Source organism: Elephantulus edwardii, unplaced genomic scaffold, assembly GCF_000299155.1.
Source record: "Elephantulus edwardii isolate Elephantulus edwardi_28Jun2011 unplaced genomic scaffold, EleEdw1.0 scaffold00025, whole genome shotgun sequence".
In the NCBI taxonomy this organism is placed as follows: domain Eukaryota; kingdom Metazoa; phylum Chordata; class Mammalia; order Macroscelidea; family Macroscelididae; genus Elephantulus; species Elephantulus edwardii.
Window position 1 is genome coordinate 5202487 of NW_006399775.1, and position 24298 is coordinate 5226784.

Here is a 24298-nt window from a genome sequence, read left to right on the forward strand (position 1 = left end):
GTGTTGCCCTGCTCTGTTCTGAAGACTGCCTCTTGGTTCAAGTATAGGTTTCGCATTAGCCCAATTAAATGTTCTGGGATTCCCATTCTTCTCAGAGTCATCCACAGTTTGTTATGATCCATGCAGTCATAATCATTGAAACACAGATAGACATTCTTCTGGTATTCTTTGCTTTCAGCTAATATCCATCTAACATCAGGTACAATATCCCTAGTACCACGACTCTCAAATTGTTTGCTTTGTATACAGATTAAATAGGTATGATGAAAGAATACAACCCTGACAAGCATCATCCTTTTTTAAAACAACTGTATATTTCCTTACTGTGTTCTCACAACTTCCTGACCTGTGTTTAAATTCTACATGATCAATATTAAGTGTTTTGGAATTACCATTCTTTTTTGTTATTATCCATAGTTTGCTATGGTCCACACAGCCAAATGTCTTTGCTTCATCGATAGAGCATAAACATCTTTTGGGTATTCTTTGTTTTCAGCCAAGATCTGTCTGACAATCAGCAGTGATAACCTTTGTTCTATGGCCTCTTCTGAATCCAACTTGAATTTCCGGTAACTCCTTCTTGATGTACTGCTCCAGCCATTTTTTAATAATCTTTATCAAGATCATGATTTCATGTGATTAATGAAATTCTTTGGTAATTTCCTCATTCTATTGGACCACTGTTTTTGGGGGAAGGGGAGAGCACAAATGCCAGTCTATTCCAGTTAATTTAGTATTTTCTTCTCTTTAAACAACTGTTTCTTGATCTGTGTATAAGTTTCCATTGAACAGAGATTTGTATGTGACATTAATGATTATTTAATAATTTCTGTGCTCTGTTGGATCACTTTTTTGAAAATGGAAACAAATACGGATCTCTTCCAAATTTCTTGGCATAGAGTAGTGAGTATGTCCAGGCCTGCATCTGTTTGCTGAGCTATCATCTTGGGCCTTATTTTTTGCCATTTTTATTTCTTTCTTTAGTGTTTTTGGTTCTTAATCACGTACAGCCTCTTAATGTGGTTATAGGTTCCTTTTATTTTAATAAAATTTTTTATTTTGTAATTTTAACAAGTTTATAGAAAAGTTAATTTTCATTAATTCATTATTGAACATTTTTACCCCTTCTCCCTCCCCAGTTCACTTTTTTGGCTGGTTTGTTTTTTTAAAATATATATTCATTATTGCACAATTACCTCCCACCTCCTCCCTCCCAACCCCCAGTCCTCCTTGCAATGTACCTCTTATTTGGGGCTGCTGTCATACATACAATGCTTAATCATACAGGTTCCTTTGTATAGCCTTCCATTTCCATTTGTTTCTTACTTCATCATGCAGTGTGTTGTCCAAAGAATCTTTTATTTCGTTCTTCCTCCCCCACCACCTTTCCACCATTGGTTGTTTCCTTGTTTTTTTGGTTGGGTTTTTTGTCTTGTTTTGTTTTTGGGGTTTGTTTTTTTTGTTGTTTGTTTTGTTTTCTAACTCCAGCCTTTTGTCTGGGCTGTCTGTTAGTCTTCAGTCAGCTCTCTTCATTATTTCTTCCTTTCATTTTAGCTTTCTAAATTCATTCTCAAGCAGATTTTGGAGTCGTCAGCTATCCATTTTGGTCTTCCCCTCCCCCCCCCCTTTTATTAATGATGTCTTGCTTTCTTCGTATATTATGTCCCTGATGTCATCCCACAACTCCTTTGTACTTCAATCATTGGTGTTTATTGTAACAAATCCATTCTTGAGATGCTTTCTAGTCTTTGTAGGATATACACAAGATTGTATTTTCCCTTTTGATTTGTTTTCATTTTCTTCAGTTTCAGTTGTAATTTACATATAAGTAGTTGATAGTCTATGGCAGTCAACCTCTGTCCTTGCTCTGACTGATGAACTTCTCCAACCATCTCTTCCCATTCATGTTATTCTTGCATAAGTCATTAAGTAAAGTCCGTGGGTAGTTAACATTTTTATTTCTGTAAAGTGCATTTGTAATAAATTGTTGACGGTACAACATTTTGTCTTGTGGGGCTGTTTCTCCTTGGTTTCAAATGCTTGCATTCCAATCAGCAGTTATTATTAATGCATATTGTTTGCAAGTTTGATCATTTTCAGACAACAGAAGCTGGTGAAAATCTTCAATTTCTTCATCTTTGTCTTTAGTGGTTATATTAGAATAATAATCATATTAGTGACTTGGCTTTTTTGTACTAGTATGACTTTTAAACTGTTTTAGAATAGATCCTGAAATGTTGGTGTGCAGTTTTTTTGTAATGAGTGCTACAGCATTTATCTTCATTCAATATGTTCTTCTCAGCATAATGGACCATTTGATTATCCAATACAAACAGTCCATACCAGTCAATTATAGATCACTAATATCTAGAATTTCCATCTTTATGAATTCTATTTCATTTTTGTCAAAAGTTTTCTTAGATTGATTCTTTGTACATTCAGTGTTCCAGTTAGTGGATGTTTGCTCTTTTCCACATTTACCAAATTAAGATGCTTTGTTGGCTAAAAGCTGATCTTGACCACATCATTAAAGTCCTTTTTAACTTAATTTTGAGAAAGTACCTCTTCCCTGGTCATATTTTGAAAAGCACCAAACCTGAGGGCCTCATCCTAAGACACTGTTTTGTTTTTGTTGTTGTTGATTACTGTCAAGTGGAGCACGACTTATAGCGAACCTATGAACAAAGACTTAAAGCGAACCTATGAACAAACGACGTGAAGCCCTTTATACCTGTCGTCATTTCTCAAAGTTCATAGTTTCTAAAGGCATGTTGTTTGGGAAGTGGGTGCCACACCTGCTTCCAAACCTTTTTTAAACGGAGCTCCACCAAAACACTGTCCACCATGGGTAGTAGTTATGCCATTTGACACCCCAATGGCATAGGGTTCAGCATCACAACAGCCCTCAGCATATTGAGAGAAGAGTGCTGTACCACTTAAAACAGTGTTTCCCCAAATATAACCATGAGGCCTTGTTGACTTTAAACAAGAGGCTTTGATAAGTTAAAAAAAAAAACAAACCACACAAAAAAAAACCCATAAACCCAAAACCCACATAATATGTTGTTGCTGTTGTTGTTATATGCCATTAAGTCACGTAGGACCTATAATGATCATACAGCAGCTCTGAACCCTTCCCTGTCATGAGCCATTCTCACTAATTCTGACAAACCAACCCCTGTTGCCCCAGTTACTGTATCAGTCCATCTCATCTGGGGTCTTCCTCTTCTGCAGTGTCCCTCTACCCTTCCAAGCATGTCCTTCTATAGGACTGGTCTCTCCTGGCCACATGCCCAAAGTATGTGAGACAGCTCCAGATCCTATCCAAGGAGAAACATGGTTTCACCTGCTCCAAGACAGAACTGTTTGTTTTCTGGCAGTCCATGGTATGTTCAAGACTCTTCTCCAGCACCACAACTTGAAGGCATCGATTCTTCTGTCATCCTTAGACATTGTCTAGCTCTCTGAAGCATAACAAGTGATTGAAAAGGTCATGGCCTGGATTAGGCACACCTTAGTCTCTAGACTGACATCATTGCTTTTCAGCATTCTGGGGAGGTCCGTGATAACAGATTTTGCCAGTAAAATCCATCTTTTGAATTCCTGACTGCTAATGTTAAGAGTGTTGATTTTACACCACAACAAGATAAAGGTAAATAATCCAGTTGAAAAATGGGCACAGGATATGAATAGACACTTCACCAAAGAAGACATTCAGATGGCCAACAAGCACATGAAGAAATGTTCAAAATCCCTAGCTCTAAGAGATGCAAATCAGAACAACTATGAGATATCATCTCACCCCAGTCAGAATAGCAAAATTTAACAGAACAGCAAGCAACAAATGCTGGTGAGGTTGTGGAGAAACTGGAACCCTTATTCACTGTTGGTGGGAATGTAAACTGGTGCAACCACTGTGGAAGGTGGTATGGCGCTATCTCAAAAAAGTTGCAAATAGAGATACCATTTGACCCAGCAATTCCACTACTGGGAATATATCCCAAAGAGACCATAACTGACATCCAAGCAGATATATGCACACCCATGTTTATCGCAGCTCTGTTCACAATAGCAAGGAGTTGGAAACAACCCAAGTGCCCATCAACAAACGAATGGATAGAGAAGCTGTGGTATATTCACACAATGGAATACTATGCTGCATTGAAACACAAGGAACTCATGCAATATTATGCAAAATGGGTGAACCTAGAGGACATTATGCCAAGTGAGACATCTCAGTCTCAAAAGGACAAATATTGCATGGTGCCACTGCTGTAAAAATGGGACTGATATCAGGGTGGGGGTAAGACTGAGAAAAACTGGATATATTGTGTATACTGCACTGAAACAGATGAGGGAGTGAATAATTTAAAAGCGATGTATGATAGGGTATTAAGGTTATCACAAGAGTCCACAATTAAGGTTGCATAGTGAAATGTACCTGGGGCGGTGGGAGGGGTGCGGGGGGATTGTGTACCAAGAAGGGAGTCTTTCTTTTACTTTTGTTAGCAAACTGGGGGGCGGGGGGAGAGGGCTGGGCAGGTAGAGAAGTGCAGCAATGAATGAATGGAAATCCTAATTCTCTGTAAATGTTCATTAAAAGTATTAAAAATGAAAAAAAAAAAGAAAAAGAGTGTTGATTTTAGAACTGAGCAAACTATGTCCTAAGAACCTCAATCTCTTGTCCATCTGTCTTGGTGCTGCCATTTGGTCCAGAGGTGACAATCTTTGTCTTCTTAATATTAAGCTTCAATCATATTGAAGACTAGTCTTTGACTTCCTGAAGCAAGTGCTTCAGGTCTTCGTCAGTTTCAGCAAGTAAGGTTGTGTCATCTGCATATTGTAGGTTGTTGATGAGTCTTCCTCCAATCTTGATGCCACACTCCTCCTCATGAAGCTCTTCTTCCCAAATGATCTATTCTACATACAGATTGAAAAAGTATGGACTCCTTTTGACAGGATGCACTCCTTTCCTTATTTTGAACGCTGCAGTGTTTTCCTTGCTTTGCCCTGAGGACTGCTTCCTGGTCCAAGTATAGGATTCAAATAAGCATAATCAAGTGTTCTGGTATTGCCATTTTCCTCAAGGTTAGCCACAATTTTTTTGTGATCCACATAGTCATATGCCTTTGAATGGTCAATGAAACACAGATAGACATTCTTTTAGTACCCTCTCCTTTCTGCCAAGATCCATCTGACATTAGCAGTAGTATCTCTCATGCCATGACCTCTTCTAAACCCAGATTGAATTTCTGGTAGTTCTCTGTCAATGTACTGTTCCAGTTATTTTTGTATAATCTCCAGCAGTATTTTGTTAGTATGTAATGTTAATGGTGATGTTCTCGTTATGTGCTGTCAAGTAGCTTGCTAGTCATAGCAACCTTATGTACAAGAGCCCTAAACCCTGCTCTATGCTATGCCAACCTTACTGTCTCTGACACAACTATCCATGTTGCCACAGTGACTGATTCAATCCATCTCATCAGGGGTGGTCTTCTCCTGTGCTATCCCTCCACCCTCTCAAGCAAGATGTTCTTCCCAAGGACCAGTCCCTCCTTGTAACATGGTATGTCAGACAAAGCTTCAGAATTCTTTTCTCCAAGGAGCAGCCTAGTTACACCCTATCCAAGACAAATGTGTTTGTTCTCCTAGCAGTCCATGGTATATTCAACACTGTTCTGTAGTACCACAGCTCAAAGGCATCAGTTCTCTTTCTGACATCCCTTTTCATTGTTCAGCTCTCTGACGAGTAGCAAGGAATTTTTTGTGAAGACTGTGGCCTGACTTAGTCTCCAGACTGACATAGTTGTTCTTCAGTACTCTGGAAAGGTCCCTGACAGCAGAATTTCCCCAGTGCAATTAGTCTCTTCGTGTCCTGGCTGCTTGCTGGTACCAAGAGTGTTGATTGTTCAGCCAAGCAAACTAAAACTGTTAACAGTCTCAATCTCTTCACCATCCATAATGAGCTGCCTATTAACCCAGTGGTGAGCATCCCACACACTGAAGCATGTTTGAAACTGAAGATATCCTTTCCCGAACGATGATGTTATGGTAGCTTACAGCCTTCTGGAAGTTCATTATTAGTTCTTTAAGTGCTGTAGAGAACTCTCAGATGCTATGTGTTGGATGCTGTGAGCTCCTGACACCGTGTGAGGAGGCCAACCAACTTTAAACCCACACCCCAAAGCAGGTTTAATACTGTAGTTATTCTTTCCCAAAAGGTGGCATGAAGGTAGCTGACAGATTTCTGGTAGAAAGGTGTTACCTGATTAAGAAGATTATAGAGAGCTCTCAAATCCTGTGTATTGTCACACTGTGGTCTCTAGACTTTCTGTGAGACCAGTCAACTTTGAAACCCAGACTCAGAAGCAGGTTTGAAAATGAAGTTATTGTCTGAACGATGATGTGAAGTTAGCTGACAGACTGCAGGAGAGAAGGAGATTATAGAGTGCTCTCAGATCCTATCTGGTGTGCCTCTGTGCTCCTGAATCTGTGAGCCAACTTTTGAGATCTAGACCCCAAAGCAGGATTGGCACTAAAGATATTTCTCAAAAGAGGAGCCTGGAGGGAGGACCTGAGCCCCGAAAGGTAGCCCACAAACTTCTGGGAGAGAGCTGTTACCTGATTAAGAAGATTATAGAGAACTCTCAAGTCATATCTGGTATGACTTGGTGCACTCCTGCCACAGTGTGAGAGGCCAGCCAACTTTGAAACCTAGACCCAAAGTACGTTTGATATTGAAGATAGTCTTTTTGTAAAGATGATGTGAAAGTAGACAACAGACTTCTGAAACAAAGGTATTACCTGATTAAGGAGTTGATAGAGAGCTCTCAGATCCAATCTGGAGTAATGCTGTGGGCTCCCGATGCTGTTTGAGGAGGGCCAACCAACTTTGAAATCCAGACTCTGAGCAGGTTTGAGACTGAAGTTATCCTTTCCCGAACGATGATGTTAAAGTAGCTTACAGACTTCTGGTTGAAAAGTGTTACCTGGTTAAGGAAATTATTATGAACTTTCAGATCTTATTTGGTGTTTTACTGTGGGTTCTTGATGCAGTGTGAGGAGGCCAACCATCTTTGATATTCTATATCAAACAATTTCACCACTGTTATTCATAAGGTTTTCAAGACCCATTATTTCCATTGTGTGCCCAGTTCTGCTTCCTACTTAATATACCAGCTAATGAACTTCTTGTTTTTGTATTATTACAGTTATAACCTATTCACTTACTGCCATTTTATTTACATACTGACATTTTATTCATGTTCTGCCTATTATGGTCCTGCTTACACTTTAATTGGAGCTCTGGTTCTGGTAGCCTAGTGAGTAAGGAGTTGCATTGCCAACCTTTAAACAGGAGGTTCTAGCCTTTCAGTTCCTCTGAGGCATAAGGATGGACAGTCTCCTCCCATGTGATTTACACTCTTCAGAAACCTATTAGAGTGTCACCTATATGAGTTTGTTCTGACTTGGGGTCAAGGCAGTTTTTTGGGTTTTTTTGTAACTTTTTAAAGATTAACTATATTGTTCCTTTCATTTTAATTTTCCCCCCACTCAGCAGCTTTCATTATCTTTTATGGTTTTTAAGAATATTTCTCTTTGTGTGCTCCTATAGTGTATTTTAGGGAGCTCTGGTGGCCTAGTGACAAGAAGCTGCGCTGCAGGCCCAGAGGCATGCAGTTCAAGGCTACCAGCTGCTCTTAAGGAGAAGGATGGGCAGTCTCCTCCCATGTGATGAACTACCTCTGAAAACCCGCTGAAGGGTCAGCTTTGATTCAACTTCCAACTCTACGGTACACAACAGCATAGTCTTATATCTATTTTACTGTTCTTTTTGATGTAGCTAACTTACTTTCCCTTCATATCATTCTTGGCACATACCTTCTGAGGGAGGATTATGTATTTAATCTTTTTCCACACTACTCTTCGAACTATGCTTTTTACATCGTTGTTGTTGTTGTTGTTGTTAGGTGCTGTCAAGTCATAGACAACTCATAGCAACCCTATGAACGAAAGGCCTGAGCACTGTTTGTACATAGAGTTTCTGGAGGCAAGCCATTTCGGAAGTGGATGCCGCTCCTGCTTCCAGTGTACACCATTACTCAGTGAAAATTCATACTGAATATTATTTATGCCAAAGTGAATTTTGATACGTACTTTTTTAATGAAACAATACTTTTTCTTAATAGGTATGGTCTATTTTAAAATCATTCTTTTCAAATTCCAGCCTATCATATTTCATATTAAATTGATATGGTCTCAGCCTACCTCATTAGTTTCAGGACAGTGCCTCTAAGTCATTAAAAAAACTCAGAAACTCACTGCCATCTGGTTGGAACGGACTCATTTCTGGCACTCCAGTGAGTTTTCAAAGGCAGTAAGTCACATGGAAGGGAATTTGTCGTCTTTCTCCCTCAAAGCGTCTAGTGGATTTGAACCAGTTAATGGACTAGACCACCAGAGCTCTCTAGTAAGATGCAATCTGAAAATTAATGAGATTGGGCATCCAGTACTGTAATTGCACGGTGGAGATTGCATATCTTTCTCCCATAGAGCCTCTGGTGAATACGAACCACAGTTTGGCCTGTGGGTTAGTGGCCCAGCTCCCTGTAGACAGTTGTTTTCTGCCATAGTTGGTTTTTAGAGGCAATAAATTGCCCAGGAGGAGACTGCCCGTCCTTCAACCACAGAGCAGCTTGTTTGATTTGAACCACGAGCCTTTGAGTCTGCAGTCCTTACCATTAATGCTTCGTGTGCAGTAGGCCACCAGATATCACTCTGAAAGTGATACAATTGATGTCACATCAGTGAAATTTTTGTTTGATCATTTTGTGGTGGATTTTGTTTTTTTGGTGTTTTTTTTCTTTCTTTCTTTCTATAATTATTTTCTAATTATAAGATAGGTACAGGGTAATAGAAATGAGCACATGCCCTTCCTTAAACCTGTGATGTTCACTTTCCATTCCTCCCCCCCCCCTTTTTTAAAGGTAACATTTGTCGATCACCCATTGCAGAAGCAGTTTTCAGAAAACTTGTCACTGATCAAAACCTTTCAGATAAGGTAAGTGTTGTTGCTTTTCTTATAGAGGGCACCCTGTTTGTTGTATGTTGCAAACAAATCTCTTTTTCCCCCCTTGCAGTGGAGGATAGACAGTGCAGCAACATCTACTTATGAAATAGGAAACCCTCCTGATTATCGAGGGCAAAATTGCATGAAGAAGCATGGTATTCCTATGAATCACATTGCCCGGCAGGTACCGTACTTTAACTTCAAAGAGCACATGTATATGTTTTGTGTTACAGTGGATCATTGACAGTGGTGCTGTTTCTGACTGGAACGTGGGCCGGTCACCAGATCCAAGAGCTGTAAGCTGCCTAGGAAATCATGACATTAAAACATCTCATAAAGCCAGACAGGTAGAAAAGATCTTGTTAATTTTTAATATGTCAATTCTCATAACTTGCATAAATTGCAAGAAGTCTACTCATAATGCATTTTATTAAGCCAGAATGAATGTAAATAGTTGTGACCATTTTATTTCACATCTCCTTTCATAGTTCTCAAAGATTTGCATCATCTTGGAATTCACTTGTTATTTTAGAGGATGCTTTGTAATACTTAATCAGTTTACAGTGGTAAGGGACCCTGGTTAAGAGCTAGAAGACTTCAGTCATAGTCCACTCTTGTCCACAGGGCTGATGGATGGTTTGAACTGCAGCTTTTCAGTCAGTAGGCAATTGCAAACAATGTAGACCTCTAACACACCAGTTTTATTGTTGTTAGGTGCCATCAAGTTGAGTGCATTGCCTAGTGACCCATATCCTAACCTTTGGCAACCTCACATACTCATACCCATGTTTGCAGTCAACTTTTTAATATTAAAAAATTTTAGATCATTTTATAGACAGCTGTCAATTACTAAGTCTTTAAGATCTATAAAAATTGGCCCAAAATATTTTTGAAGTTTCAGTAGTTAATGCTAAGATAAACAGTTTGTGAACATAGCTTGTAATATTTGCTCCTGTAGATTTTAATATCATATTTTCTCAATGCCTTGTGAATATGTACATGAATTTAATTGAGCTCTGATGGCATAGTCTGTGTAGAGTTGTGCTGCTAATCCAAAGATGGTGCCCCCCCTATCACTTTGAACCTTCATCAACAACTCTAGAAGAAAGGTGAACAATCCTTCCTTTTCATTGTGCTTCCTCTAAAACCCCTGAAGGCTAGCTGTGAATGGTTCCAGCTCAGTGGCAGTGAGTGGAGCTAAGGAGTTTATTATCATATGAAATCTGGAGAATGAAAAATGAAAGCAAAAGAATTAATGCATTTGAATTGTCCTGTTGTTGAAGAAAAGTAATATCCCATGCACTACCAAAAGAACAAATCGGTCTTAGAAATACATCCAGGTGTTTCTTAGGAATGAGAATATTGAAACGTCAACTTGTTTATTTTGAGCTTGTCATCAGTTGTTATTGTGCCCTCAAGTTGACTAGACTCGTAAGCAATCCAGTGAAAATCAGATCTGAACCTTGCCCTACATATCCTGTGCCAGCTTCCCTCTCTGCCATGTTCAAGCTTATTAAAGCCACTATGTCAGTCTGTCTTGTTGAAAATCCTTCTCTAGTCTTTCTCTGACTCCACCTGCCCAGCATTTCCTTTTCCAAGGACCGGCCCCTCCTAACAGCATCTCAAAGTAAGTGAGATGACGTGTCGGCATCTTTGCCTGTATAGTCTAGTTGCAGTTCCTTTTAGACAGACTTGTTTGTTCTTTTGGCAGTCCCTGAGATAGTTGGTGTTCTTCTCCAGCATCACAGGTCAAAGACATTTATTCTTCTTTTGTCAGTCTTATTCGTTGTTTTGTTAGTACAACTTTCAGATGCATAAGAAGCAAATGAAAATACTGTGTCTTGGATCAGGCACACCTTGTTGTTTAAACTGACATCATTGCTCTTCAGAACTTTGGTGAGGTCTTTGATGACAGATTCTTTTCAGTGCAACACATCTTTTGATTTTTTGTCTGCTTTTACTGTGGGTATTGATTGTAGATCCAAGCAAAATTAAATCCTTGACAACTGAGTGTTTTCTCCATCTTTCATGATGTTGATTGGTTGAGTGGTGAGGATTTTTGTTGCTTGATGTTGATATGTAATCCATATTAAAAGTTGAGTTTTTTTATCTTCTGCAGCAAGTGTTCCACATCCTCCTCACCTTCTGCAAGCAAAGTTGTGTCATCTGCAGGTTGTTGATAAGTTTTCTTTCAACTTCAATGCTACATTCTTCTTCCTATAGTAAAGTAGAATATTAATGTATTCTATTTCTGTGTATTGACTGAATTAGAGTCCTCTACTTCTACCTAATAGTAATACAAACTCTGTATTTTTCATTTCGTATTTTAGGTTACCAAAGAAGACTTTGCCACATTTGATTATATACTATGTATGGATGAAAGCAATCTAAGGTAATCACATTTTAAAGACTGTTTCTGCTCAACTCTAATGAGTTTTATTTTTGAAACTTGCTTTTCAGTAGATCGTAATAGTCACAGCATACAGATATGTCTTTATAACAACAATATAGTCATTGAATAATTTAGAATTATCTCAAAGATCTGCTAAGAAAACAAACTGATTCATACTGAAGAGGGTTAAACCGGGCTGCTCCTTGGAGGCAAGATTACTGAGGCTTCATCTGACATACTTTGATAATGTTGTAAGGATGAGACCAGTCCTGGAGAAGGACATCATGCTTGGGAGGGTGGAGAGCAGGCACAGGAGGGGAAGGCCCTCTAGAAGGTGAATTGATTCAGTGACTGGGGTAATCGGGATCGGTGTATCAGAGACAGTGCGATTGGCACAGGACAGAACAGAGTATAGTAGGGCTGTTGTACATAGGGTCGCTATGAGTTGCAAGTGACTCGACAGCACATAACAACAACAACATATTAAGAAAAGGAAAAACTGAACTAGCATTTCTTAATATGAAGACTAGTAAGTTACATTACCATTTTTATGACAAAATAATTATTTCAGTAAGAATGTCATTGTGCTTTTAATTAATATCATATATGGTACATTGTGTTTTATTCTCTTCCTATCTGTACCCTTTCTTCATTAAAAAAATAATACTGGGAGAAAAATAACTTTAGCCTGTTCTGTTTATTATCTTAATTGAATAAGTATGACAGATACCTGACAGAGTGTGGAAATTATCGAACAATATCACTATTATCACACACTGGCAAAATCATGAAGATTATCCAGAAATGACTGGAACAGTACATTGACAGAGAACTACCAGAAATACAGGCTGGGTTTAGAAGTCGTGGCATGAGAGATGGATTTTGCCAGTGTCAGATGAATTTTGGCAGAAAGCAGAGAGTACGAGAAGAATATCTATCTGTGTTTCATTGACTATGCCAAGGCATTTGACTGTGTGGATCACAAAAAATTGTTGCTAACCTTGAGGAAAATGGCAATCCCAGAACACTTGATTGTGTTTATGCGAAATCTATGCTTGGATTGGGAAACAGTCCTCAGAACAGAGCAGGTAAACACTACATGGTTCAAAATCAGGAAGGGAGTGCATCAGGGATGCATCTTGTCCCCATACCTTTTCAATCTGTATGCCTAACAGATCATTCAGGAAGCAGGGCTTTATGAAGAGTATGGTATCAAGATTGGAGGAAGACTCATCAACAGCCTACAATATTCAGATGACATAACCTTGCTTGCTGAAACTGAAAAAGACCTGACGTCAAGGACTAGACCTGAATCGCTTACTTCAGAAAGTCAAGGACTGGTGTCTGCATTATTGATTGAAGGTCAACATCAAGGACAAAGATTCTCACCATTGGGCCATTTGGCAACACCATGATAGGTAGAGAAGTTATTGAAGTTCTTAGCAGTTACAGCTTGCTCAACTCTACAGTTAACACTCTTTAACCCCAACAGTCAGGAATTCAAAAGACTAACTTTATTGGGAAAATCTACTGTCGTGGACCTCTCCAGAGTTCTGAAGAGCAACTGCGTCAGTCTAGAGACTAAGGTATGCCTAATCCAGGCCATGGTCTTTTTCACTTACTTGTTATGCTTCAGAGAGCTGGACAATGACTAAAGATGACAGAAGAATTGATGCCTTTGAGTTGTAGGGCTGGAGAAGAGTTTTGAGCATATCATAGGCTTCCAAGAAAACAAATTGGTCTGTCTTGGAGAGGGTGAAGCCAAGTCTGTCCTTGGAGGCTAGTATTTTGAAGCTCCATCTCACATACTTTGGGCATGTGGCCAGGAGAGTCTGGTCTTTGGAGAATAACATCATGCTCAGAAGGGTGGAGGAACATCACAGGAGAGGAAGACCCTGGATGAGATGGATTGATACAGTAACTGGGGTATTGGGGGTTGGTATATCAGAATTACTGAGACTGGCTCATGACGGGGAAGGGTTCAGAGCTGCTGTACATAGGATCGCTATAGGTCACAGGCAACTCATTGGCACATAACAACAACATACTACATTTTTTTTAAAAATTTTGTTTATTATTATTTAAGCCTCTTGTTTAGAGTCAACAAGACCTCTGGGAGGGTCTTTGTATTTAAAAGTCAGTTGTTAACTATATTTTGGGAAACATTGTTTTAAGTGGTATAGCACTCTTCTGTCAGTATGTTGTACTGAGATAACCTGGGATTGCTGTGATGCTGAATCTTAAGCCATTAGGGTGTCAAATGTCATAACTGTTAACCATGGTGGACAGTGTTTTGGTGGAGTTCTCAGTTTAAGACAGATTTGGAAGCATGAGTGGTATCCAATTCCTAAACAACATGCCTCTAGAAACTATGAACTTTGAGAAATGATGATACATTTAGAAGGGCTCCAGGTTATTTGTTCATGAGTCATGCTCCACTTGATGCAGTCAACAGACAACAACAATATAGCTCAAAGCACTTTATTCATATGAACTTTGGAGTCCACAGCAGCATTAGCCAATTAGATTAGTAGTAGTATTCCTGTTTTTTCAATGAAGAAATTGAGGCCCAGAAGTTAAATTACTTACCCAGGTTCACAGATCTAATGAAGGGGAATTTAAAACCTGGGCATATGATACTGGAGGCCACACTCCCAACCCTTCTGCCATACTGCTCCATGTGTGCATTCAGCCTCAAGGAAACACAGAACTTGGTGGGATTTCTTAAGTTCTGCGGGTCAAATAATATGCTAAATCCACCCACTGAGTTGATTATAGTTCATATTGACTCTCTTGGGTTTCCAAGCCTGTAAATCTTAGCAGGAAGAAACTGTTCCTCTTTCTCCTAAGGAGCCACTGATGGATTAGAATTGCCAGAGCCTTTCAGCCTTTTGGTTGGAAGCTATGCCACCAGCACTTCCACAGCTGTGTTTTTTATTGTATACCCTTGAGTTGACCAACCTGTAGCTGACTCGAGTGGATTTTCAAAGGCCGTAATTCACAAGGGGGGGGGGGTAATTGCTTGTCTTTTTCCCACAGAGCTGTTCGTGGATTTGAACTACACACTTTAAATTGGGAGCACAAATCCTTACCACTAAGCCACCAGAGCGCTCTCACAACGTGCTATGCTACGCACTAATAAAACAGTGATGTGGCAAATGTCTTTGCTTACTCTTAAGAAAAGAGGCCTTGGGTAGGACATTGGGTTAAGATCAGCTATTATCGAAAGGTTAGAGCACTCAAAAATGTCTTGGAAGAAAAATGTGGCAATTTTTTTTTTAAATTTTTTTATTTTTTATTTTATTATTTTTACGTGTACCATCAAATCAGATCTGACTGGTACAGGAGGAGATTGCCCCCTCCTCCAGCAGAGCATCTGGTGGATTTGAACTGCATACCTCTGGGATTGCAGTGTAGCATCTTGCCACTAGGCCACCAGAGCTCCCTAGGCAATTTATTTTTTTAAAAAAAGCCAACCGCTGACAACTATGGAAAGCTGTTCTACTCTAACATATGGGTTTCCCTTGAACACAGTTATCATAACAGTGACTGGTGGTACTCTGATGAATCTCACAGTAGAATAATGGATAATCTTTTATGAAATTTACGCCTCTGAAACCTGCCGTAAAAGTCAACTATGAGTTGGTTCCAACTCGACAGTACACAATAACAACATGGATTGTTATTCAGGTAATCAGCCATTGCCGTAGAGTTGGAACTGACTCATAGCTGACCCTGCAGTGAAGTTTGAGAGGCAATAAATCTTGTGGGGGAGCTTGCCATCATTCTGCAAAGCGGAAGGTGGATTTGCACCTCCAGAGAAAGTAATGCCTTTGGATTAGCAGTGCATCTCTACCCAGTATACCACCAACGCTCCTTTTATTCAAGGTAAAGCAAAACCTAACTTAAGAGCTCTGGTGGTATAGTCTTAACAAGTTACACTTCTAACGCAGAGGCATCTCTGGCAGTTCAAGGGACTGACTCCAAGGGAGAAAGATGGGCCAACTCTTCCCATTAAGTTCATAACCTCAGAAACCCAAAGAGAGTCCTTTTGAGTTGGAACCACCGTGACAGTGAGAGCAAGACAATGAAACAATGAGGAACTTCTGTCACATGAAGTTTACCATATAGTAAGTAATCCATTACCCTGTGAGAAAGTGCTGTAAATCAGCACATACAATGTGTTCTTGCACTTTTGGAAGTGTATTTAAATGATCTAATAAAATGTAAATAGTTTTTCATATTAAGAATTAGAGGAGTAAACTTTCTATTTCAGATTTTACTATTTAATAAGATCAGGCTATTTAATGTTCTTGATACTATTAAGAGTAAGTACAAACAACAAGGAAGTTGTCCTAAGTGTAACCATTAAAATGTATTAATTTTATAAAAACTTTTTAAATAGATCTGTTTTAAATTACTTTTTTTTAGGCAGGAATAGAATTGAATGAAACTGTATAATCTGCTATGTTAAAGAGTTACATTTCCAACCTGAATACATGGGATTTGAATCCACCAGCTTCTTCAGGAGAGAAAGATGGGCAGTCTCCTTCCATGCAGATTGCTGCCTCTTAAAACCTACTGGAGGATGAACTAACTATGAGTCAGTTTCAAATCGAAGGCACCTAACAACAACAATATATGTTCTTAATCTTTTTTTATAGCATACTAATTTGCATTATATTTACTGTTTTAAGAGTTTCATTTAAATGTAAACTTTTATTTTGGTTTTGACAAATTTTTTTATTTACATAAAATAGAATAACAGATATTTTCAGAATTTCTTATTAGAATACTATTTTTATTATTATTTCAGAACTGAACTAATGACTGATTGCATTCAATATTTAGTATTTATTTATGTACAATGAGATATAATCTCCTTCCTGATCCAAGTTTTGAACAGGCTCTTCCCTCTACTTAGAAGGATCTTTCTTTACTACTATTTCTGTTCTTATTCTTCAATATTAAACTTGTAGAAATTTCTTTAGGGAACTGCTTTGCTTCCTTTAACCTAAGTTAAATCTTTCTTTATGCCATTTCCATCTTTCACCTTACTACTGTATGATAAATTTTATCAGATAACAGCGCCAGATTGTCATGTTTCACCTCTCTGTGTCCACTAACACAGTGCCTACTTGTTGTGGTCCTCAGTAGAAAGTCATTAAATGGATAAATGAGCAAAGTGCAACTTAAATAAACTTGGTTTTTTTAGCAGAGGTACAGGTAGAAGGCCATGAAGAAGATGAAAATGAGTTTTCAATTTAGGATAGAACCCTGAGGAATAAAATAAGGAAAATTAATGAGATATACTATATCACGTATCAAGACACCTTAGAATTTCTGACTCATGGTCTTGGATTATACCTAAAGAAGCATGAACTTGACTCATAAAGAATTCAAATATGAACATATTCATATTCATGTTCATATTTAAATTCTTCCTATTATCTTTCCTCTATTTTTGAAACAGATTTTTAGTAATTCTGAAATATATGTTTCATACCATTTATTTTCTGATTTAATAGGGTGTATATTTTATTTAAGAAATCAGAGAAAAAGACATTGTTAGAAGCTCTTGTTTAGAGATCTTTCAGTCTGGGACGTGAAGAATCTCACAGATCTCCAGAGTATTTTATTTCATTTTTAAATCAGGCCACTTTTGTTAGATTTTGATGTGGATGTTTCATAAACCCTAGCAGATGTCCCTGTTTAACTTGAAACCATAGATCAGAAGACTTAAATTCACGTTTCAATTTTACAGAGATTTGAATAGGAAAGGTAATCAAGTTAAAAACTGCAAAGCTAAAATTGAACTACTTGGAAGCTATGATCCACAGAAACAACGTATTATAGAAGATCCCTATTATGTAAGTATAATTTTCATTTCACCTTTCATATTTATGGCTAGTGTAAAGAATATTGTGGTAGTTAAATGACAGATTATTGTGTTCTTTCCAAGGTGTTTATTTTATGCATGTTATGTTATGTTTTATTATGCTATGTTACTAGTTTCTTTTCCCCCTCCCTCTCCTTTTAGGGGAATGACTCCAACTTTGAGACTGTGTACCAGCAGTGTGTTAGGTGCTGCAAAGCCTTTTTGGAGAATGCTCATTAATGCTGCGTCCATTCCTTGTTAAAAGCCAACAAGATGAACACCTTTACAGTGATGCTCTACATCTTTTAAATCCATCGATGTGTTAGAGTGTAATGTTCCATAGTCCAAGGCCATAACTATTTCTTCAGTTAATTTCCTGTTTCTTACCTTAAAAAAATAAATGTGGCTGGAAATCAGTTATTATTGGAAGCAGAATAAATAATTTTTTTAAATTCAGATTGTTTATGTTTTAAATTAGTTAAACCTCCCACTTTGCCCTCATTACTGACAAATAGAACAGCAAAATAGTTTTGCATGTGTGTTGCAGCAAGGTAATTTTCTGTTGATGGCCATCACTCTGATTTGTTCAATTATAACCTTAATCTCTCAGCTCATTGAAACTTTAAATAGCCTACTCTACCTCTCTAGTAAATGACATGAGTAAGTGTATGAAGGACAAGTGTCCTCCCTTTCCTATACTACCTCTCATCTTTTTATCCCAACGCCTTTTGGTGAAGAACATCTCCACAATAGGAGTTCCCAGTCTAGATTAGACATAAGTTACAAACACCACACACTCGTAATACACACTTGTATGTTAAAAGAATATGGAAAGATTTATGAAATATTTAACATCTTTGTTAATTCTTAATTTTTGACCATTTCATAAGGAAATCAGTTTCTCTACTCTTCCTTGAATGACTTTGCCTTTGCAAATTGAATTCTGTCAGAGACTCTGTTTGCCGTTTAATTCTGTGGTCAGTTTGACAGACATGTTTTTTCATTATATGCACCTATAATGCAGATGTCAAATATATATTAACTTAGATGGAAAAAAGAATTTTAAAAGTTGGAAAAAGAAAGTCTTGTTTTGCTTAAATTCCTAAATATTAATAATTATGAGTGTTCAATTAGTTTATAGGAGAATATAGGCAATTTCTGTATACCTTGAGACACTGTAATATAATCAGTTGAATGCATATCAGAAAAGATTGTTTTCAGAATAAAACAGGAAGTATATAACTAAGAAATAAATATGTTGTCTGCCTGCTTTTCTATTGACAAGCATTAGAAATCAATGTCTCTGTCTCCATCAGTGGTTATATGTATATATTTATTTGTACTGTTGTTGCTGTGTACTGTAGAGTTGGAACCGACTCATAGCTGACCCTCCAGCGGCTTTTCAGAGGTAGTTAATTGCACAGGAGGATATTGCCCATCCTTCTCTAGGAAGTAAAATAGCAAAGTGAGCGCATTGATGGCACAAACAATAATGTCTATACAAGAAAGTCACGTTCACTGCAGCTAAAGGTACCCTTTTCTTTTGTTTAGTGGAGAATGAGTTTCCTTATTTAAGTCCAATTTCCTACTCTTCAGACTTTTACTAGACATTTTGCTTCTACTATGTAGCAGAGTTAGGTGACTGATTATATTAATTTGATGTTCTCCAGTGTAGTAAAAATCAGGAAAGGAGTGCATCCAGGATGTGGCGTCAGGACTGGAGGAAGACTCCATCAATAACCTTCATTATGCAGATGACACAACCTTGCTTGCTGAAACTAAGGAGGACCTGATGCATTTGCTGCAGAAGGTGAAGGAATGTAGTCTTCAATATGGATTGAAGCTCAGCATCAAGAAAATGAAGATTCTCACCACTGGGCCAATTGACAGAACCATGACAGATGAAGAAGAGATTGAGATTGTGGACAATTTCCACTTGCTAGGTTCCACAGTCAACACTCTTGGCACCAGCAGTCAGGAAATCAAAAGGTAGATTACATTACGTAAATCTGCTGTCAGGGACTTCTCCAGAGTCCTGAAGAGCAACAGTGACAATCCACAGAGTAAGGAAGGTTTGCCTGATACAGGCCATGGTCTTCACAGTTACTTGCTGTACATCAGACAGCTGGACAGTGAACAAAGGTGACAGAAGAGTTGATGCCTTTGAGTTGTGGTGCTGCAGAAGAGTATTGAACATATCATGGACTGCCAAGAGATATATCTTGGAGAGGGTGAAACCAAGCTACTCCTTGGAGGCAAGGATTTTGAAGCTCCATCTCACATACTTTGGGCATGTTGCCAGTAGAGACCAGTTCTTGGAGAAGAATATCATGTTTGGAAGGGTGGAAGGACAGCATAGGAGAGGAAAACCCCAGATGAGATAGATTGACACAGTCACTGTGGTAATGAGAATATGTGTTTCAGAGACAGTGAGATTGGCTTAGGATATAACAGTATTCAGAGCTATTGTACATATAGGGTTGCTGTGAGTCATAGTTGACAGCACATCAAAAAATGTAATCCTTCTATTCAATGATCTAAAATCTCAACAACATTTAATAAAAATTAGTGCTTATGCAAAGGTTTTGTGAAAACATTAGCCAAAATACCTGTGAGACTGCACAGTGAATGCATTTTTTTTCTTTGAGTATCCTCAAAACATTTAGGACTTCATTATTGAGAAGGTCTCGTGGTATGTGTAGGTTCTCTCTTTTAATTCATAGTAGACCTTAGACCTCACTGCGTGAGAGGTGTGTTTTTCTGACACTGCTAAAGTACACCAAAGCAAAAATAACACCAGTGATGTTAACTCTGAGAAGAAGCATTTGCTATACATTTGTCAAGTTCCACAGTGGCTTGATGAGTTCTAGTAGCCTACAGGTAAGAAAGCAAACCCAAAGGCAGGCATTTTTAATTCACCAGCTGTTTCACAGGTGAAAGATGGACAGTCTCCTGTATCATTTTCAACCTTTGAAAACTTGCTGCAGAGTCAGGTATGAGTTGGTTCTGACTTGATGGCTCATAACAATAATGACTTCAGTATTGTAGTACAATTATTTGATGGAATCCTAACCTTAAAAACTTCATAGGAGAGATAAAATTCTAAAAGATTAAACTAGATGTAGAACTTGGCAGTGATCCCCCAAAAGGAAAGAAATAGCAAGGAGAAGTCAATTCACTTAGAAAACAATTAACCTTTCACAAGTTACAGTAGTAATGATTTTAATAATGGCTTTTAATCTTAAAGATGAGTAAGTTTTACCTTTTGCTTTGAAGAGATAGATAGATAGATAGATAGATAGATAGATAGATAGATAGATAGATAGAGATATAGATAATCCCACGGTACATTGTAAAATTTTTTTCTCTATCCTCAAAATAATCATTTTGCTTTTATACCATCGTTGCCTTCCTTTTATAAACTCTGGTGATACCATGTATAAATCAGTCACTGCTTGCAAGTTGGAACTGACTCATAGCTGACTCTTCACTGGGTTTTCAGAGGCTGTGAATCACATTAGTAGAGGTTGCCCATCTTTATTCAGTGGAGCAGGTGGTGCATTTGAACTGTCAGAAAAAAACTTCCTTTGGGTCTTAATCTCTATGAATTATGCCACTAGAGTTCTTTTTTTTTTTTTTTTTTTGCCACTAGAGTTCTTAAGAACTGTACTTATAAGTGGTCATATGAAAAACTCATTACTCCTTCTGAATTCACCTTAGTCTTTATCAGTTCCGTTCAGTCAGTTCCGTTTGTATCTGCCTGCAAAATCTGGGTTTGGTTGTCTCAAAGCTTGAACTTTTTGTTTTCATAAAAAAATCATACAGAAATTAATGAACTCAACCTTGTTTGAAATGCTCATTACCAAGACATGGTCTATCTTTTTGCTAGCAAATTGTGTCATCAATGTATAGTAAGTCTCCTTGTTTTTTTAAAAAAAAAGCTAGCTTAATTTTTCCATTATTGCTTCAAGAGTTCTAAGTATTGGCATTTCATGGTGAAGCTTTATTCCCTTTGTGTTCTGTTACAACCTGTCAGTGCAGTGATCTCAATTGTTATGGGCCTTTGAGTTGGCTTATAGCATCCCCTGTGAATAGCACATCTGAACATTGCCCATAGTGGCAGTTCATCTCCACCTTTCCAAGTGTGCTCTCAATAGATTTTGCCAGTCCTGCGTCAGAGAGTTGGACAATGACTAGGAAGGATAGGAGAATGGATGCCTTTGAGCTGTGGTGCTGGAGAAGGGTATTGAGTGTACCATGGACTGCTAAGAAACAGATTCATCCTAGAGAGGGTTAAACCGGGCGGCTCCTTGGAGGCAAGGATTCTGGGGCTTCGTCTGACATACTTTGGTCATGTAAGGAATGACAGGTCCTTGGAGTGGTACATCATGCTTGGGTGGGTGGAGGGACAGCGCAGGAAGGGAAGACCCTCTATGAAGTGGATTGATTCAGTGACGGGTAATTGGTATGGGTGTGTCAGACAGTGCGATTGGCACAGGATAGAGCAGGGGTTAGGGCTGTTGTACATTGGGTCGCTATGAGTTGCAAGCGACTTGACGGCACATAACAACAACAAGCTTGTTAAAAAGAAATAATGACTTTGTAAACCATTCAGAATAACAATCACTTCATTTATTACTTGTGCTTACTTATAGTATTTAGGTATTTCCCAATAGTTGTAATGCTACATTTATTATACAAAGAACAAATTAATTTAGCCTGGATAGGTTGTGCACAGATACACACGCCACTGCCCTCAAAATATGAGTAAAGCTTTATTTCTCATTCATGCAATTTCAAATAATCCTTTGGGAATATAATTGTAAAAGTAACAAAAGATATCAAATAATACCATATGCTATATGAAAATACAATTTCAGATTCTGTTTCTAAAGAAATAGTCTTTGCAATTCAACTAATCAGGAAAAAGATTCTGTCATTTTGTCGAACTACACATAAAATGTAGATTGTTGACTTTTTTTCTAAATTAAAGAATGTTAAGTATCACTGTCAAGTACACTAATATACCAAATACTTTTCTGCAAACAGCATCAATAACATAAAAACTCAAAGGAATTATGGAAGAGTCTATCTGCAAAAATAAATCTCTTGTTCACAAGGGAATATGTTTATAAAGATAATAAATTCTATTTCCCTGTTGGTTTCCAAGGCACTTCTCATGGTTCTGAGTGTGTGGCTCCTTTACTGCTTTGCTTCCTTCTTCATTCCTTTCTCCTCTACTTCCTCCTCCTCCTCCTCCTCCTCCTGAAAAGAAAGAATTTATTACTGCATGGTTACTACAGCCATTCCGGTTACTGTTTATGAACTCTAGGCACCTGAATAAAGAAAACTGTATAATATAATAATCCTATAAGAGGAAGCTGTGGTGACTGTGTGGTAAGAGATGGTGCTGCCAACCAAAATCAGGTAGTTCTAATCCACCAGCTGCTCTCTGGGAAAAATCTAGGCAGTCTTCTTTGCACTTTACAGCCTCTGGAAACCTGCTGGACAGTAAGTGATGGGTTGGACAACAACCCAAGCTTAAAAATTCTTAATTCTCTGGTGAAAAGATGTACCCTCTTGTTTTGGAAAGTTGATCATATAGATAGCTGTCTGCTATGTACATTGTGCCTAATAGTAAAATAATTTACTGCAGGAAAGAAAACTACCATATAGTGAGTGTTTATTAAAGTTTAAGGAATCATGCTTAGTTTTGATATTTTGCAAATTTAAACATCAGAGCTTTCCCCCCTAGCATTCATTACATATCGAAGTCATTGATGTATTTTAAATTGACTATTTACAACATACAAAAACCAGGCAAAAACCACTAAAGTATATGAGGAATTCTGCAATATTCTTGAATCTTGGGATGATTGGTTGAGATTATAAAATTTCAAAGGAGATCAGTTAGTGGGCTTCAGGAAATTATGGAAAGGAATTCTCTCTGAAATCACATACATAAGTAAATGTTGTAGCTTAGGACCCATTGTATATCTGCATTATTATGACCTTTTATAGAGTGAAAAGAGGAATCTTACTGCTAACTTTGTTATATTCACTGATTAACTCATTGCCATTTGTTGGAACTGACTCAGCTGACCCTCCACCAGGTTTTGAGAGAAGTCACGAGAGAGTTTCCCGTCTTTCTCCTGCAGTGCTGCTGGTGGATTCAAACTACTGGAGGCTCCACCTTTGCATTAGCAGTATAATTTCCTGTGAATCGAGCCACCAGAATTCTGTTTTATTGTATCAAATCAGTATGTATATTAATAATAAAATTAATCCATTTTTTGTAGTCAGAAATTGATCAAATATGCAGTAATGATTCATTAATTATTGGAGACTGGAATGCAAAAGTTGGAAACAATGAGGAAGAAATGGTAGAAAGCCCAGACTTGGTGACAGAAATAAGGAGAGCAATGATTTATTCATAGCAAATACCTTTTCTAAGAAATAGAAATGGCAACTTTTTTACAGACATCTGATAGACTACATCTATGGAAAAAAGTCACCGGAGCAGCTCAGTATTACTAGTCAGAACCAGACTGGTGCTTACTGGAATACACCATGAATTACTCATGGAAATTCATGTGTAAGTTTTAAATTGAAGCTGAAGAAGATTAAAACAAATCCACAAGAAGCAAAATACAACCATCAATCTATTCCACCTGAATTTTTTTAAAAAAATTAATAATAGGTATTTAAATTTTGTAAATAGTCCAATAAAGAAAAAAAGAAAACAGCATTTAAAAGAAAAGGGCATACAAAATGCAAAACAAACCAAAAAACCACGAATAATAGTTTTGGGGTATTGACCATCAATACTCAAATACCGAAAGTTGAGGAAGGGGAGCTCTGGTGGCCTAGTGGCAAGAAGCTGCACTGCAATCCCAGAAGAGCACGGTTCGAATCCACCAGATGCTCTGCTGGGAAAGGAGGGACAGTCTCCTCCTGT

At 38.0% G+C, this 24298-nt stretch overlaps 2 protein-coding genes across 2 annotated transcripts in view; one reads left to right on the top strand and one right to left on the bottom strand.

The window, feature by feature from the left end:
• The window catches only part of ACP1 (acid phosphatase 1, soluble), a 26179-nt gene extending 8599 nt beyond the window's left edge, over positions 1 to 17580 (top strand). The window contains exons 2-6 of the mRNA XM_006882913.1: positions 8988 to 9061; positions 9304 to 9417; positions 11401 to 11462; positions 17227 to 17332; positions 17503 to 17580. Of these exons, the coding sequence (XP_006882975.1) occupies positions 8988 to 9061; positions 9304 to 9417; positions 11401 to 11462; positions 17227 to 17332; positions 17503 to 17580 (434 nt within the window). The remainder of the gene's footprint in view (positions 1 to 8987; positions 9062 to 9303; positions 9418 to 11400; positions 11463 to 17226; positions 17333 to 17502) is intronic.
• Positions 17581 to 22542: 4962 nt separating this feature from the next.
• Positions 22543 to 24298, bottom strand: part of FAM150B (family with sequence similarity 150, member B) — a 17093-nt gene continuing 15337 nt past the window's right edge. The window contains exon 6 of the mRNA XM_006882914.1: positions 22543 to 22605. Coding sequence (XP_006882976.1) covers positions 22543 to 22605 — 63 coding nt within the window. The remainder of the gene's footprint in view (positions 22606 to 24298) is intronic.